The sequence below is a fragment of the Vanessa tameamea genome, chromosome 12 (genome assembly GCF_037043105.1).
Source record: "Vanessa tameamea isolate UH-Manoa-2023 chromosome 12, ilVanTame1 primary haplotype, whole genome shotgun sequence".
Taxonomy (NCBI): Eukaryota; Metazoa; Arthropoda; class Insecta; order Lepidoptera; family Nymphalidae; genus Vanessa; species Vanessa tameamea.
Window position 1 is genome coordinate 10,225,313 of NC_087320.1, and position 18,440 is coordinate 10,243,752.

General features: G+C 31.8%; 2 protein-coding genes across 2 annotated transcripts; both read left to right on the forward strand.

Moving 5' to 3' along the window:
* The first annotated feature begins 361 nt into the window (after positions 1–361).
* LOC113392933 (uncharacterized) lies at positions 362–6,647 on the forward strand. The gene is made up of 5 exons (XM_026629565.2): positions 362–457; positions 4,172–4,420; positions 5,677–5,882; positions 6,020–6,163; positions 6,462–6,647. Exons 1-5 carry the CDS (start codon positions 451–453, stop codon positions 6,546–6,548), a joined length of 693 nt encoding a protein of 230 aa, XP_026485350.1. The 5' UTR covers positions 362–450; the 3' UTR covers positions 6,549–6,647.
* Positions 6,648–9,017: 2,370 nt separating this feature from the next.
* On the forward strand, positions 9,018–18,290 carry LOC113392932 (uncharacterized). The gene is made up of 5 exons (XM_026629564.2): positions 9,018–9,175; positions 13,641–13,803; positions 15,440–15,645; positions 16,352–16,606; positions 17,627–18,290. The coding sequence occupies exons 1-5, from the start codon at positions 9,145–9,147 to the stop codon at positions 17,806–17,808; spliced, it is 837 nt and encodes a 278-aa protein (XP_026485349.2). The 5' UTR covers positions 9,018–9,144; the 3' UTR covers positions 17,809–18,290.
* Positions 18,291–18,440: the final 150 nt, after the last annotated feature.

Consider the following 18,440-nt stretch of genomic DNA (forward strand, 5'->3'; position numbering starts at 1 on the left):
ATATTTCGTATGATGTATATCGTATATTATATGAATATTTGATCATCATTCGCTTACGCCTTATCAAAGGATATTATTTACTTTTCCTCAATGAACACTACATGTTTCATATGAAATTGTAGACTATCGCGCATTGGATCATTATTTTGGAATAGCTCCAAATCTTAAGAGGAGCGGAGGCCTATGCCTTGTAGTGGTACATTAAGGTTTCCCTGTAGAGCCACGGATTTATGAATATTTATACGATTACGCATACTCAGTAATTCTTTTTTAAAAACGGCATTCATCCCTTCCCGAAACATCCGTGACAAGATAATGAATTACTTGTAAATGTTATTTATCAATGTTAAATGATTTTTTAACGTATTATCAGTTTAATGAGTCAGTTCTAGTACTTAAGCGATCGAATTTCTCATATCGCATCAGTCGTTCGAGAGACGCGCACGCAACATGGCAGGTGAGTGATAAGATATCTACTGATAACATAAATATACTAGAATATACTAAACGTATTACACTTTTAGTGAACTATTTATAACTATATATTTTAAGCAATGGCCTTTTGAAATAATGCTTTAGACTAACAAGTTAGAAAAAAAAAATGCATAAAACTAGCAAACATAACCTATAAAATACGTAAAATGTATAATTATTGTTTTGGATGGTTTATTTTATTTATACTATATTCTAATATACCTTGAAATTTAAAAAAGTGTAATTTGATCAATATCTAATTATTTAATTTTAGGATTATATAAATAATGAAATCATTCATTATTATCATATCTATAGGTATGTCAAATTATCTATCGTTATCCGTTTTTTATATCTATAAAAATAATAATTAGTTACTTAAACTTTTAGTTCACCTGCGCCAATTGCATTAAAATAAAAATCAAAAACTTTTGACAATTAATTTATAAATATTACGAAATTCGAAATTAAATTACGAATTACGGAATTACGGCGGCATATTCCGGGCCCCTTTATCACATTATAAAAAAAGTTAGGAATATAAGTCAAGCGCGTAGTTTTCAAAGAAATGCATCATGTTTTTCACAGATGATGCAGGTATGTCTAGAATAGCAATTATTATGTTAATTCGTGCTACTTTACCTTTTAGTGTGTTAAATAAAGCAAAGATCAATGTTTAATATAAGGTCCGTGTACACTAATCAATTTAAAAACACACATGTTTGTTGTCAGTAACCAATTAACTTTAAAATACAAAATATATAACTTCTGTCCTGCGTCCGGCCGAAGTAGATAGAGAATATATAGAGTTTGGGGGTCGTAGAGTTACATTTTAAACCGTGGTTGTCGTAAGACATGTTAGAGTGGAATGCTTGTTAAGTGCATTACCAAACCAACCCACCTGAAGCAATTCCAAGAAGGTTACAAGTAGGCAGGTGGCCGGCCGTTTTTTTTTCAAATAATATTATTTGCAACATGATAAGCCGTCTGCGTCGAACTGAAATAAATAGGATAGAGCAAGTGTACGATTAAAAAATATACAAACACGCAGACACCTATTAACGTCATAATAAATACATAAAAGCAAAATTTAAATGAATATTATAATAATACTGAATCCTTTTATAGAACTTTTTTTTTTCGAAACAATTCTAAATATTTATAACAAATAGATATATTATATTCATAATGTATTGTTATTTAATGACTACATTCGTTTAGTGCGCTTATTTTATCTCAAATGAAGGCTTCGGGTTGAGATTTATGTCAATATTTTTAGTGGTAATAACGACAGTCTGATATCGCCTTTATTTTCTTTCCACGTCACGTTATTTTCGTCTGCGCAAGTGTTACAGTTGACAATGTGATAATAGTTTGCACGAGTTGCTGCAGTTTCTAAATAGAATATTAATTATTGGTTAATCCTTCATTCAAAATATATTATTGCACAAAACTTAAAATTTAGACTAAACTATTTTTTTATTGTACTGTGCGTCATATGTGAGCAATTCTTCACTATTAATGAGTAGTTTGCTTGCTTCAAGCTAATTAAGATTATTTAAAAAGCAATATTTCTTTTATTACAGAAAGTATTTTAAAAATATATTTATTGTGTTCTGTGTATAGTGCATGATACAACTCCTTACAATACGAATTTGTTCTTGACCGACATTTTAAAATAAGAATAGTCTTATCAATGTTTTTTTTTATAACCAATGTCATGAGGGCTGCAATTTTTTTTTTTTTTGAAATCCAACGACAATGACTTTGATGCCAAGTGACAGATATTTGCATCATATAAGCGATGCCTTGCGATATCAATACGCTGCCAACCATAAGTTGTTATATCATATCACTAACAGTAACACTTGCTTATTTGCAAATCAATGCAAAACACTTCATTTGATTAGAATGACCTAAACAAGCCTTATTCATCGAAACTGTATATTTTCTACCACAACGCAGTTTTCATAATTACGATGTTTTACTATAAGCACCATGCCAAATCACTCTAGACAATGAAAAAATATTTGGCTTCGATAATTTCCCTTGGGGCCTCTCAACAGGCAGTTGTGTGGATGTGGATGCCTGAGCAGTTGGTTACACTCTCTATTGGATAAAACGGCTCTGGTCTTTAAGATTTAGACATCATATAATCTCTAAACATGATTTTTTAGTTTCTGGTTGGTAAAATTTATAAATTCGTTTTTTTAAATTAAAGAAATAAAAATCTACAATCCTGATTTGTAGAAAAAATATACGATCTTCTTGGACTTTAAGCATGAAAATGTGAATAATAGTCATTCAATTTTTCGCATTAAAGTTGTAAAATTACAAATGATAATGTCATTGTAGAATGCTCTACACTTGCTCGGTATCTCCGAGTACTTTTACAAGAAAGTGCCTCTAAAGATAATCCGTGATGCTATCTTATTTGCTCAGTTTGTTTATAGTCTAGCTGATACCTATTAATCAGTATTAAGGGAATGAATTTCTAAGTCATTATATCGTTGTTTAATTAGTACAAGATCACCAATCTAACTTAAAATCACTAATTTTAATATTTCATTTAATTGAGTTCGTACACGCCAGTCAAGTTTGTCAACTAACCGCCTAAAAGTCGTAGCATATATTCCAAACATTGAAAGGGCGTTGTCTTAGGTTGGACATTTATTGAACTTTTAAAAATATTTTCATATTCGTGGTGTATAGCTTACTTGGTGGTAGGGTTTCGTGCAGGCCCGTTTGAGTAGCTACCACCCACTCATCATATATTCCGTAAAGCAGCAATACTTAGTGTTGTTTTATTCCGGTTTGAAGGGCGAGTGAGTGTGAGTGAGCCAGTGTAACAGGCATAAGGGACATAAAATCTTAGGTACCAAGGTTGGTGGCACATTGGCGATGTAAGATTAGGTTAATATTTCTTACAGCACCAAGTCTATAGGCAGTGGTGACCGGTTACCATAAGGTGGCCCATTTGCCCGCCCGTCAACATATATAATAAAAAAAAAGGTATAATTATTACCAGCTATCAAAACTTAGCACAGCAATTCTATTAATATCACATTAAAAGTATAACATGTTGTGAGATGTTATCTTTATTAAAATTGATAACTATAATTACCGTTAATGTTGCGGAATTGTAACTACATATAATCTATAAGTACCTAATAAATGCGAAATCGAAGTGAAAACTCGCTTTAAATCTAACTTATTGACGTTACAAGCGTAATTTTCACATTCTAATAAGCAGTGTTAAAAAAAAATTTACAATTTTCGTATAAATATTATCTATTTCGCGTACCAATATTTTTTTTACCTGATATTATCCATAATGATTTAACAGCTTAACGATAATAGTTTTGACGGGCCTATCTTCAGTTCCGAAAAATATTGATAACTATATTGCAATGATTCACAAAACACGTGGAATATTTGTAAGAAATAATTGGTTGTTGAAAATAATATCGCAGTTCAATCGAAATATACGTTGTTATTATTATTAGCTCAGATCGTCTGTGGCTAATCACAAAATGACTCATTCTCAAATATTAAGACGATATACATACGTTGTTTCCCTTTTTACTAATATTATTAATATTAAAGTATTACAAATATTTTTAAAATGGTTTGGAAATAATACATATTGAAGTATCATTATTATCAAATCTTAAACAACATATTTTGTGTTATACAGACAGATATTACGGTTTTGGTGGAAGACCACCACACGGCTACCCAGAAGGGCCACCGGGATCCGGTGATCAAACCCATCCTTATCCCTACGGACCCGGAGTTGTTTTCTATCCAGTTCATCCCGCGTATTTCTACCCTCCGCACCACCACTATCCCCCACCAGTACCCCCAGGGGCAGTCCAAGTAGTCGATTCTAATCCAGAAGATGATGTACCACAATTACCCGGGGAGACGGTCGAGTTGCCATGGAGTAAGTCAAATCCGGCTATCGATAATGTCGGTCACGTAATCTGCAATGTCCACACCTTCTCCACTTACGGCCGTTCTTACAATGACTGTTTAGTGGGTGATTAATACATTTATCTCTTTCTTTATCATTGATTTGACATTAGAAAGAAGAATGCAGCACATTGTTTAACTGATCACCCCCTAAACATTGATGACTAATGTTTACTCTACAAAAGAAATTAATAATTGGACTTAAGATTACGTGAAAGACAAATAAAATTTATCATGAGCACTGAATTTATGGCACCTTTTTAATCAACATATTTCGTAAGGAAAAATATATTTAAATATACCTACGTATAACCAATGATCTGTACATACATACATATATAAGTCATGGTTACTGAAAGTATTTTTACGTTTTCTTAAATTTAATTTTTGCTGTTATTCAAAACTTACTGTAATACCAATTTATACAGTAAAGTCGTAAATTGTTAAATAATTGGAAATTAATGACATCAATAACTTTATCCGAAAAATAATTTGTGTAACTAACTTGTAACAATTTGTAATGAGAACTTGCTGATAATAAAATCAAACTTTTTAATATATATAATTTAGAAAGTGTCATTTCTTCAGTTTCGCGTATCGTCAGCCAATGTTAGGCCAATCCTCTCTATGGTTCCTAGACCTCCTCCTTTCCCTCTTCAAACCTATCTTTTATTATTTCTTAAACATTTTTAAATTTAATTTTTTGTATTAATTATTACTGAATGTATGAATAAAGTAAACCATATAGAGTTTTGGCCATTGCTTTCTGTTTGTCGTATAAATTGTTTCGTGTTTGCTATTAATACAATTTATCTACAGATAATATTTGCCTTAAAAATGTTTGTGAAATATTTGATAAAAACCGATATACTTAATAGTATCAGTATTTTATCATAATATACTTACTGATTATAAAGGTTTTGTACACAATTTTGATTTTAAAACAAATCTAATATTGTATCCTCTTTTTGTTTTAACGTTTTAAAAAGGCGTGTCAATTTTCTGTAGATAATTTTTTATTGCTTATTATCATTACCCTTTTTAATATAAATTCTTAAATTTCAATTATTAATTAACCATGAAATTATATTCGTTGACATTGATAACCTATTAGCGCCCTTCTGCCTAACCCATTAGCGTCTGTTATAATTTAATAATACCCTTAACAATCCTTACCTATAGATTAATAGTTTTACAGAATACGTATTTATGGAATTATAATTTTAGGTACATATCGTTGGGTTCCGGCATGTTTAAGCCAGAGGAGTATCCCAATGGGAGCTCTCCGTGTTGGCACTGACGCTGATGGAGACGAAATCTACGCGGGCAGAGCTCACCACGCAGGAGACATTCTCCCAGCCAAGGTCATTCCTTCCAAGAATGCTTGCTACATCGCCTACAACGGCGAAGAGCTACCTAAGGATCAGTTTGAGGTAATAAGGAACGCTTTTATATCAGAAGCCAGGCTCTAATTTATATGATTTTACAAGCATATCACATCCAATTTCGTACTACTGTACGAATACTGCTTTATTCAAAAAATTAACGTGATATTTCATAACTTTTATAGGTACTTGTTCCCGCCATGTTCTCGTGGCAGTTCTCCACCGACGGCAACGTGCCCCCAGGCGCAGTTGAAGCCGGTGTAACTGCTGACGGAGAGAAACTTTTCTTCGGAAGGGTCAACCATGATGGCTGCACTACTCCTGGAAAGGTAAATTACCCGTTTAATGATAACAATCGCCTGTTAAAGTCTCGGTCAGTTTATAACTATATTTTATTAATTTTAACACATTTTATGACGTAGGTTCCCGTGTCGCATCCAATATTTTATTAAATTTAATTTGTTGACGAATCTCAGAATATATTTACTGTAATAAAGATTTAAATGCGTAAGACTTTTCAGAGATTTGCAAATAACCCAGTCTCTTTACGTTCCACTGCCTCGTTTGTATTATTAATTTTAATATTAAAGAGTATGATGTCATTTCATTATTTCTTATCATTTTCAGATCCACCCCAGCCATGCAACTTGCTACTATCCCTTCGGTGGTGAAGAGAGGAGCTCCCCCGAGTACGAATGCCTCGTCCTTATGTAAAGGATTGGACCTAGATTTATAGTCTAATAGCAACACCAAGGACATTATAAAATACATATATTTAAGTACAATAAATCACAATGAGTATTATTCATTAAATTTCGCGTAATTATTGCTTCACGCTTACCTCAAAGAGTATATTATAATAAACTATACACCGATCAAATACTTATAAAATAGTTATGAAATATATTTTGCATACATTTGTCAATATGTTTTTTTTTAACAAACATTATGCTTAGATAGTTGTAAAATTAACAGATCCTCTGTGTATTGTAGAAAAAAAAACATCTGGATTGGTTTAGCTTAGCGATAACATACTCGTAGATACATATCAAGAACGACACTTAGTATTTAAACTTTCCTGTCTGCGAAAACGAATTAATTATAATTGTCTTAATATCTTAAATAAATTACTTTGAAATATAAATATATTTTAATGTTGATAAATTAAAAAAAAATGTACGCATATTAAAAAAATATGTATGTTATATATAACAGTGAACTAAATCTGATATATATATAATATATATATATATATATATATATATATATATATATATATATATATATATATATATATATATATATATATATATATATATATATATATATTGAAGACCCAGCTTCAAGTAAATAGGAACGTCAAATAATTAATATAGTTTACAATATTTATTTTTCCAGTTTTTGTTACAATCATCCATTATCTTCCGCTTTTCAACCCAGATTAACAATTCCCATGTTAAATTCAAAAATATTCTTCCTCTACTTTTATTATAAAAATGTCAAACCAAAAAGTATTCATCACATTTATATAATTCTGTGATTGAATATAACTCAATAGCTGAAAGCTATACAACCTTAAATGATTATTTATACATATTTTATATAAAACAATTTATAGGCTTACAATATATAATATATAGGATAAAGCAGTGGACCTGTAATGGATCCCTGCAGCACACCCCTTGTGACATTGACATGACTCTACTACATCACTATTTATGCACTTCATTTACCTGTAAGCTATTAGAAAAATTGCCTTTGAACCAAGTACAAACGTGCTCGTCAGATGTATAAAGTTATAGCTTATTTACTTTTAAGATTTAAGAAACTCGAAGAAAATCGAGATCGCGTCCGACGAAACTTATTTTTAATACATTTTAAAAATAGTTTTTATTAGACAAACAGTTTCTTGTATTTTTAGATTTTAAAACACCGTAGTACTATTTCGTTCTTTTACATTGTACGACGTCGGAACTGAGCCATGGTCCACTTGTGCGCGCTATCATTGATCAACGCAAATCGTCGCAACCGAGGACACGACTATATGCGCGGGAGTTTAAATATGATAAGACTGTTAGCGAGTTAAAATCTCGGCATTTAGAGAAAATATGGTTTTCACGGATGAGTAGTATTTATATAATATTACATTACAGTACCAAAATCTCATTTTGCAAAAAAAACATGTTACGACTCTGCGTGGAGGGTGCGATATTATCTTTGTTTTAAGGCGATAAAAACTCATTAAATACGTATGTCACGTTGTTTGAGGTGGCATTATTGTATTTATATAATAATGCCACCTCATAATAATTCCTCAGACATTACTCACCTTACGGTTTTAACATTTGTCGGTAAAACTGGCCTTAAGTATTTTTTGACAGTTTAGGTTGTTTGGAAATGGCGTTCTCAAAGCTATCTTCCACTTAACACCAATATGGAAACTCCGCTACGTAAAAAATATTCACAATTTGATTTATAGAATCAATGAATCACCAACACAAGCTTAATCATGATTATTAAGCTGATTTAATCTGTGCCTAGTCCGTATTTGAACTTAACAAAGGTTATTATTTTATTCATTTCATTTGAAGATATTTCTTAGTTTTAATTTTTCACTCATCTTTTGTTTTATCTTTTGGGTTCCAAATTTATAAAAGGAGTATGTGTATGATTAGTTGGAGACCGCGTACTCCATGCAGTTCACTTCACAATTTTTAAAGTAGTAAACGTTGATTAAATTTGATATGAAAATACTACTTTTCTTCTATGGCTTTTTTCCTGATGAATCTAATTCTCTATAAAAATATTTGATATACATTGATTAATTATTCCCTTTAAAGTCAACCTTTGCAGTTTAGGTGGTATGACCGATGTGCCTGAAGTTACACTGGCTTACTCTGCCTTCATTGGATCAAACGGAACAAATTATTAATACTAAGCGTTGTTGTTTCTCGGTAGAATAGCTGATGCATATGTAGTACTGACACAGACTGGCTTTAACAAAGGTCTACCACCAAACAAATGTATCATAATATATTAATATATTTTAATATAATACTCCTGCTTGTTTTTAATTAGCAAATATACATTCCCGTGTCTCAAATACTGTAAGTAACTTACGAGTACGAGTAGGCGTAAATACAATCAAGTGTTTTGAATACGTCAATTGAAGCGATCGATACCGCTCATTGTGAAACGATATTCTGGTTTGACCACACGTGTCTTAATAGGAATCTTGTAACGTTGAGTTATCGTATTGCGATTAGAAATATTGAAAACGTTTTAATCAAAGAGTGTCAACGTTACAACCATGAAAACTTCAATATATTTATTTATGTTAAGTAAGTATATGCTCGTGTTCCTTATTATTTCATTTTTCTTTAATTTAAATTAATAAATCTAAATTTAAATTACCTAACTATAGCTGGAACCTTAACCTTATTTTTTATTTTATTTAAATGAAAAAGTTTAAACATCCCGAGTAACTCGAATCACATCAAATATTTTAAAATTTAATAAATATACTTTAAATGCAACGATTGAGAAAAAAAGTGTTAATTACCTTTTCGCTTACTAAATTGTATTTATTTTATCATTTATTGAAATATCTTATTTCAATAATTGAAATTATTTCCATCATTGAAAAGTGTCAATGAAAAATGAAATAAGTTTATTACAATAGAGAACAAAAATGTTTCCATGAATTATTCATTCCCAACGTTAGTTAGATTAAGGCCAAAATTTATTTTCCCGAAATAAACTGAGATAAATAATTTAATTTCAGACACAAAAGATAAACCAATGTATTGTAGCTTTCAATACAGTTCAACAAAATATCCTATGTACAAATACTACGTAACGTTTTTTATATAATGTATTTTACATTATTGTATGTCAGTTGTGCAGTGACAATATTTATCAATACGCGAACTCGTCCTACACAAATTGATTATTTTACCGTGTAAAAAACATATTTTCAAGTTAATTTATAATTTCGATAATGAATTCATCTTTTATACTTTAATTAGTAGAATACCAGTTAATATGGGATGATAATGGGAATGTTATTTCGGAACTTTATTTAAATTCCGAAATAACATTCCAACTTTATTTAAGTTCCGAAATAACATTCCCATTATCACATCAATGGTAAATAAAGATGTCTATAAACTCTATATAACAAAACAATTAGTAAAGTAGTTGCTTATTTTTTATTGTTTTAAAGTAAATACAATACAATTCAAATTGCAATTCTATATGTATTCTATTCCAGGCAAAATAAGAAACAAATGAAATACAATAATGATTTTTATAAATACACTAGCTTTTACCCGCGGCTATATGTTTACAAATTAACTTAAAATGTTACGTTAATGTAATACCTCTTTGTATACCCATTGGTGTGTATTTCAGCCCTTAGGGTTTCTATCCAGAAAAGCTTAAATGCAAATCAACACATTTTTAATCGGTAGCCCAAAAATAATATTTTGACCTTCTAACTTCAAAATTACAGACTTCCAGACCGACGTGAATACGAAATGTTGATACCTATTTTTCCCTTTAGGCCTAAACTATCAAGAAACGCTTAAATATGTATCTATCTACTCATTTTTAAACGGTATCCCAAAAATAAAATTTCTAGCTTCTAACTTCAAAAATTACAGACTACCGGACTAATCTGTATACGGAATGTTAACCATATTTCTTCCCTTAGGCGTAAAATATCCAGAAACACTTAAATACGTATCTACTCATTTTTAATCAGTAGCCCATAAATAAAGTTTCATGCTACTAACTTAAAAAATGACGTATTTCCAGACTAACCTATAGAAAAAATGTCCTACCCCTATTAAACCCCTTAGAGGTAGAATATCTAGAAATACTTAAATACGTATATAATCATTTTTAATCAGTATCCCAAAAATAAAGTTTCATATGTTTAGCTTAAAAAATGACGACTTCCATAAAAACTTTCAACCCTTATTTCACCCCCTTAGTGGTAGAATATCAAAAAACACTTAAATATGTATTTACTCATTTTTAATCAGTATCCTAATAATAAAGTTTCATGTTTGTTACTTAAAAAAATCACTGACTCCCATAAAAACTTTCAACCCTTATTTCACCCCCTTAATGGTAGATTATCTAGAAACGCTTAAATAAGTATCTACTCATTTTTGACCAGTAACCCAAAAATAAAGTTTCATGTTTAAATCTTAAAAATGACGGACTTCTATACAAACTTTGAACCCTTATATCACCCCCGTAGGGGTAGAATATGCAGAAACACCTAAATAAGTATCTACTCCTTTTTAATCAGTATCTCAAAAATAAAGTTTCATGTTTCTAACTTTAAAAAATCCATACGAACGTTCAACCCCCTATTTCACCCATTTAGGGGTAGAATATCCAAAATTCCCTCCTTAGTGGGTGACATGATATGTTATTTCATAAGTGTACAGCCTAAAATATAAGTTTTATGCTACTAGTTCTAAAAATTCTAAACATGACAATACAACAACAACAACTTACAACCTTTCATCCGCCTTTTCAACCCTTTACAGCACTTTTTTCCAAATAAAAAGTATATGTCCTTTCTCAGGCTCTAGACTATTTGCGTATCAAATTTCATTTAAATCAGTCCAGTAGTTTTAGCGTGAAAGCGAGACAGACAGACAGACAGAGTTACTTTCGCATTTATAATATTAAGTAAGTAAGTATGTATGGAATTATGGATTGTTATTTGCCTCGCTAGAGAGCTCCGATAAAACCGCGTCCGATCGCTGCTAAATTCAAAGTGGTACAGGGAGAACCGCGGCCTCCGACGCGCCTATAGCATGCTCCCGCCGCCCCGGCCGTACCGTAATTTTTAAATCTGTAATATCTTCGAAAATATTCATTTAAATCATATACTGTAAAGGGCCATATAGATCAATATTAAATCAACAATGTATTTAAGGTATTTCATTGGATAAGGATTAATGCTGTATAGGTTAAAATCGCTTCGAAAATTAGCCAATATTTGTGGTAAAAAATAAATGACAAAAAAATGTTATCACTTACAGATAGACACATACCATCGCGGACTTTTTTGTAGACATTTTTGAGGTGTATTGTACACCTCTGTACACATATGTAGTACATTATTTTGATCTATCTCATAGTGTTCAATCAGCGTTTACAATATATGCGCAAAAAAATGTTTCTTTTTACGACATCACATTAGAATCCTCTAAAATTATCAGTGTTTATCTTCTATATTGTCCACGTATTATACATACAAAATCATTATCTTTAAATCACTCTATGTATTAAAAAAAACTGCATCAAAATCCGTTGCGTAGTTTTAAAGATTAAAGCATACAAAGGGACATAGGGCCAGAGAAAGCGACTTTGTTTTATACTATGTAAAGATGACATAGAGTTAATTTTACTTTAAACAATGAAAAATATATGCCCAATTAAACTAGGTTTAACCGTAATCGAAGTTGTTCCCGTAACATTACAGTTATATACTAGATACATGTTATTCATGAGTAAGATGAACATTACATTTAGCTAAAGACTAATAGTGACAATAATACAGGCGATAATGACTATCTAACAAGATTATATCATTACGAATATGTAGGATCGGATTATCCATTAAGCAGATTCCAGTAAACCCCTAGGCAGATCATATATTAGTAAAAGAATAAAAGAACCCCAAGATGCCCATTACCTAGAACCCCGACATGCGCACCATCCCCCGCAGTATACCTTGCTGGGAGCGGGCTGCAAAAAGGGTTCTCTGTATCCTAGAAATCCCTTTAGCTAGGACGATCAACTATGGAGTTGGGACGGCAACATGCGCATGCGATTTTGTGATACCCCCGAAGAGGTGGAAGTGAGTACCGCTAGTTTTTTATTGGGTATTTCGGCGCACTCAGTGCCGACGAATCCTAAATCGCCGTCACTTCATGTGGGAGAAACGCGTAAAGGCATTTTGCCAGCGACCACAAATAAAATAGGGGCCTCGATATATATTCCGGCCCTGAAAATATATATCTCAACTTACATTTAATATGATCAAGTTTCATGAAATCCGATCAGGATATTTACTACAAAAATGACGTAAATCTATTGAAATCAATACTTATCATATAAATATGTGTATGCCATTTGTTACTTCTTTGGTTACTTTGTAAGTAATTTTATGTTATAAACTATTTTAGAACGTTTACAACGGCTTATATTTGAGACATCAACGGAAGTTAATTTATTTAAAAACAAAGACCACAACCGACCAATTACTTGTTTTAATATATCAGCAATATAACATGCTAGTTCCCAAGGTCGGGAGGGAATTGACGATTTAAGAACAATATTGACAACATTTTTCATAGTGTCAAAGTTTATGTGGTCAAAAAACGTGAATTTTACCCGACTATTGTTACCAAGCTAGGCTAGCAGCACTGATTTAACGTGAGCTTAATTTGTGTTTATAATTCATCTCGTGCTCGAAGATGAAGAAAAACACCGTGTCGTACGTTACTCTGCCACCCGTGTTGGAGATTTGTATCCAACCCGTATTAGAACAGCATGACAAGCTCCAAACTTTCTTGTCAAAATGAGGGTTTAGGCCAGCAGTGAGATATTTACGGGATGTTTCTTATTTACTTACGATGTTTATGGCCGGTGACCACTTAACATCAGGTGAACACTTGTCACCATTAGTCCTTATTAAAAATAATTGAAAAAAGAATCCCTCTAAGTGCTTAAGTAAGAAGATATTTACTTAAAATAATTTATGTAATTGTTTTTCAGTCTTTGGTTCGGCGCTGGGTGATTTAGCTGGCGAATGTGACTTGGCTGGTTATTACATGGAGCTAGGCTGCACCGCGCTACCTAAAGCAAATAACACAACGATTTGTCCGGAAGCGTTTTTGTGCCCCGATCTCCACCCAAATCCTAACATGTGTTTTTATAGGTACGTAATTACTGTTACCATTGGGTACCATTGAAAATCAGCGTTCGGTTTTTGAGGCCCAACTTGGAAGCTGAATGGGTACACCTATTTAGGACACGATTACTATCATTGCTTACCAAATCTCTTTTTTTTTGTATTTTCTTTCCTTTTTTGTTGTGTTTTTTTGTAGATTAAGTAGTATATTCTTTATATTTGTTTTTTTATTTTATTTTTTATACTTTTTATAATTGTACTGTGTCCTAAATAAGCATTTCTTTATTTCTTTAATTATCGTGTTTCTTCCATTCATTATTTAGCTCTTGTGTTGTGTATTGAAGTGATAGTTGGCAAGAATGGTGAATAGCGGCTTCACTTGTAAATCTTGTTTATAGTCAAAGCCGTAAATTTAATAGGAATAGCGAAACAATGGTGTGTTTTCTTCTTACAAATATAAATTCATTGATGAAAGAAAGAGAACGTTCAGTTTTTACTAAACGCCCGCTAAATAATATTTATAAGTACGCCGTAAATGCTATTTTTTACGAAACAACATAATGACATTTTAAGAAGTTATGAATTCGTTTATTGAATTTATAAAATGATATTGATTCTATTACGTAAGTAAACAGTTCATTTAAGAGAACCTTCTTATAGCTTTTGTTCATTATTGTGTCTTTGTTAATTGTGGTTTTTTCAACTTAATACAATAAACAAGCCTTGAATCAAGCTGACCTTACAAATCGAAGAACTGGCCCCGTTTTTGCATTTATTTATCACCTGTCAAACAAAGTAATGACCTCATGACCGGCCACTTGGAAATGCCACAACCTTCGCGTGAGCGCGTACCGGCAGAATTTTGTTGAATTGTCAACTACAATAAACAGTTATTTTAGTTCGAGACTTCATAATAAATTATATTTGGTTATTCGTTGTGACTTAAATAGCTTCGTTGATCTAGTAGCTACTCGGTACGAGTGTAAAACCGTAGTATACAGTTTCAGAACTGAAGGTTAAAATAGGTCGGTCAATATAAGTTTGTCAAGAAATTCTTAATAGCATTCTGGAATTAAGAAGTTAACAATTTGAGAAGTTGGCGTTTCAGTGTCAGACACCCGTGTCAGACAAGCAAGTTGATCCGGCGCCATCACAATTTATTAAATAGATTTAATAAAATACTAAACTCTATATACATTGCGTATCTATCTAATTATAAGTATTATTATCTATTATTATTATTATATTAATTTATGACCTACCATATCCTATATCAGATACGGAAAAAAGCACGACACGAACTGAAATGCCGTATCATAACCGTGTATAACGGTTTTAGGGACCTTAGCTTCCGCGTATCATCCGCGTGTCATATCCGTGTGGTTTCCGTTCTCTGATCTCTCGTGCATGACACGCGGCTATTTTATTCGGTATTTATACGGTCTAATGGACATAGTCTTAATAAGTACAAAGATTAGTTTTTTTTCTAACGCATTCCTAGCTCGATCATACTATGAAAAGATGCAGTACTCTTTATAAATTGTAATTATAATTTTTACAAACGAATAATTCGCGTATTTGTAGTGATTCTAAAACGAAAATGACCATCCATAATGATTACAACTTTGATAAGAAAATTATTTTTTCTACAAAATACTTTCAGAGGAACACCGTACGCTGACAGGTCAATGATCCCTCAAAACCTGATCAACAATCCGTGTTCCCAAGCGTGCAGTTGCAGCGTTACCGCAGGGCCGCAATTCGACTGCGCTGCTGTAGACTGTGTCGAGACCTTCGACTCTGATATGCAGCAAGAATGCATCAATACTTACGAACTGGACTCTTGTTGCAGTACGGGTACTGTTTGCGGTAAGTTTTATATTAATTTCTTTCTAAAAAATCCGTTTTATGTATGTACTGTGACAGTTTCCGATAGCTAAATGTTTTCTACGGTAAGATTTGCTTAGTCTCAATAAATAATGATAACATTATATATTTTTTATTTCAAATTAATATGGTATTCATTGTGACTTAGTGAGCGTTATTATTAGCACATGATTAAATAGGAGATCAATTTACAACGTCATTTTAGAATACAATAGTGAGCTACCGCGTTGCACCGGACCGCGAATGATCTATTGTTTGTTCCTAAACATATTCAACACATGGCTCATGAAATGTTTATACGAAATATTTAATCACCTACTATATAATTACATCCATATGTTCACTCCACTCTGGACCGGATTAACCATGTCGGGACTCTAGGCAATGCGATATGCATGTATATCTTTTGACACTTTTGATAATTACGATGTTTTTTAGTATATTACGAAGAACCATAAGAAAAACATTTGGCATATTTAAATTATCGGTTGCAAAGAAATAAAAAAGTATCGCATTTCGTGTAAATTTATTTATTTTTAAAACGCCAAAAAGGCCTGATGGTAAAAAGGTCATCTGATGCTCAGTGGTCACCATCGCTTTTAAGCTCTGGCATTTTCAGAGGATTAAGCAATTTTTGGCTCTAGTATATTACATTCCAACCTTAATGTTTTAACCTTACATTTTACAGGTAAAGATGCAATCGCTAGTTTGAAAACTTGCGAAGTTGACGGACAAACGTATAAAGAAGGACAGCCGTTCGAGCCAGCCAACACTCGCAAGTCTTGTATCTGCACGGCCCAGTGGAACGGCTCTTACGACGATCCATCCAGTTGCAGGGATATCAACTGCGGTTTGGAAATACATTACCAAGATAAAATTTTTGAAAACTGCGCCCCTGTCTTCATTGGTAACATGAAGAGTTGCCCCATTGCCTTCCAATGTCGTGAGTGTTATATTTATGTCTTGTTGGAACTATTTTGTTAGGACAAATTCGAAACTCAACGTAAAAAAATCGAGAAAGTGAAAGTGTCAGAACGTTGATATGCGACATTGGTTACCATGATTATTATATTTAAGGCATACGCGCATCAAAATTGCGTATCACTGTTAGTTGGTTTACAATATTTTACGATCGGAACGAGCATCGAATGTCAATGTTAATAGATTTGATTCAGCTTTTATTAGATGACTTTATTACTCATATTACCTATGTACTTTTTAAGCTAAGATAATTAATGATGCAAAAATATGGTGAGTTTAAATTATATATAGTACGATATATATTTTTTTCAATACTTAATATTACCAAAATGTTACCCGAACTATTTCCTCGAGCAGGGTTCTTTTTTGTATCATTTGTAATGTAATTTCTGTTTCAAATTATCATCGTAAACAATCATTTTATAAAATATTGTCTGTATTCCTTTTATGGCGTATAATACGGTATCAGTCTTTATTTACTCTCTAATAATGACGATAGCAATGCGGTTTCCATAAATACTCATGCAAATATTAATGAGTAGTATATTTAATACTGCCTCGTTAGTCTAGTCGCTAGCATAGAAGCTACATACCGAAGTTCAGGGTCCAAATCGAATTAGAGGATCGCACCGTAAATAAATATGGAGATTTTATTCAAGTAAAGTATCATCCTGAAGCAAGGAAATATGGGGAGTTTCAACATTCTCCTGTATAAGAAAGCACCTTAATTAGTTTTGCGCCTTAGTTTTCTCATGTCTACTCGCCATTCTGTCTAACCATAAGATTGTGACTAGTTTATATATTTGCGCATACACACACTACTATAATATCTCCTATGAATTCCCTAGTGTTTGGAATTGGCAGTGATTGAAACTTATTCAAATGGACATTGTAATGACTTATTAGAATGTATCAATTTCCATCACATTCACAAACGCCTTTATACACACATTTATTTTAACCAATTTTTATTTTCTTCCAGCAACCGACACATCGAAAGTCATTCGCGGTCTTAATCTCAAAAGTGTCAACGCACAGTGTTCCTTCGGGAACATGACTCTCAGTGTAGGCGACGAAGTAACAGTCGACGAGAAATGTACCAAGTGTTCCTGTGACAAGCCGCCTTTCGTTTCTTGTGTGAGGAAGAATTCGTGTGACGAATAACCTTTGCCTAATAAATGACTGATATTTAAATACATTCCATATAAATTAATATTGTCTTTTTTAATAAATATATTAGAAGGCTCTGTAAATAAATTAACTAACATTGATCGCAATTAAATACAATTGAATATTTAATATAAAAATAATTGCAACTAAGTATGAATAAAATTTGTTTATTACTGATTAAACATTACAAAAGTAAAAATAAAATTACTGTTTTATATATTTACGGCTACAGTACTTATATAAAATAATACTAGTTTAATATATTTGGCGAGGTACGACTCTTATTAGGCTAAGATCTAAATAAAAAAGGAATATTTACAATTATGTACAAAGCACACAGCCTAGGAGGACCTTTGTAAATTATTCTAAAATGTTGTGACGACTTAGAACGAATTATACAATGTTAAGTACTAACTAAGTACAATGTTATGCTAAAATTATTGTTAATTAATAATTATAGAAATTAAAATATTAAACACTTTGTTTTATTCAACATACTTAGCTAATATTTGAGTCATTTATTAAACCTATACAATAAATTTTAAACAAACATACGTGAATCTTTTAACGATAATATCTTAACTACATAAGTTTTTACTAGGAAATACTATTTTTTATTAAAAATG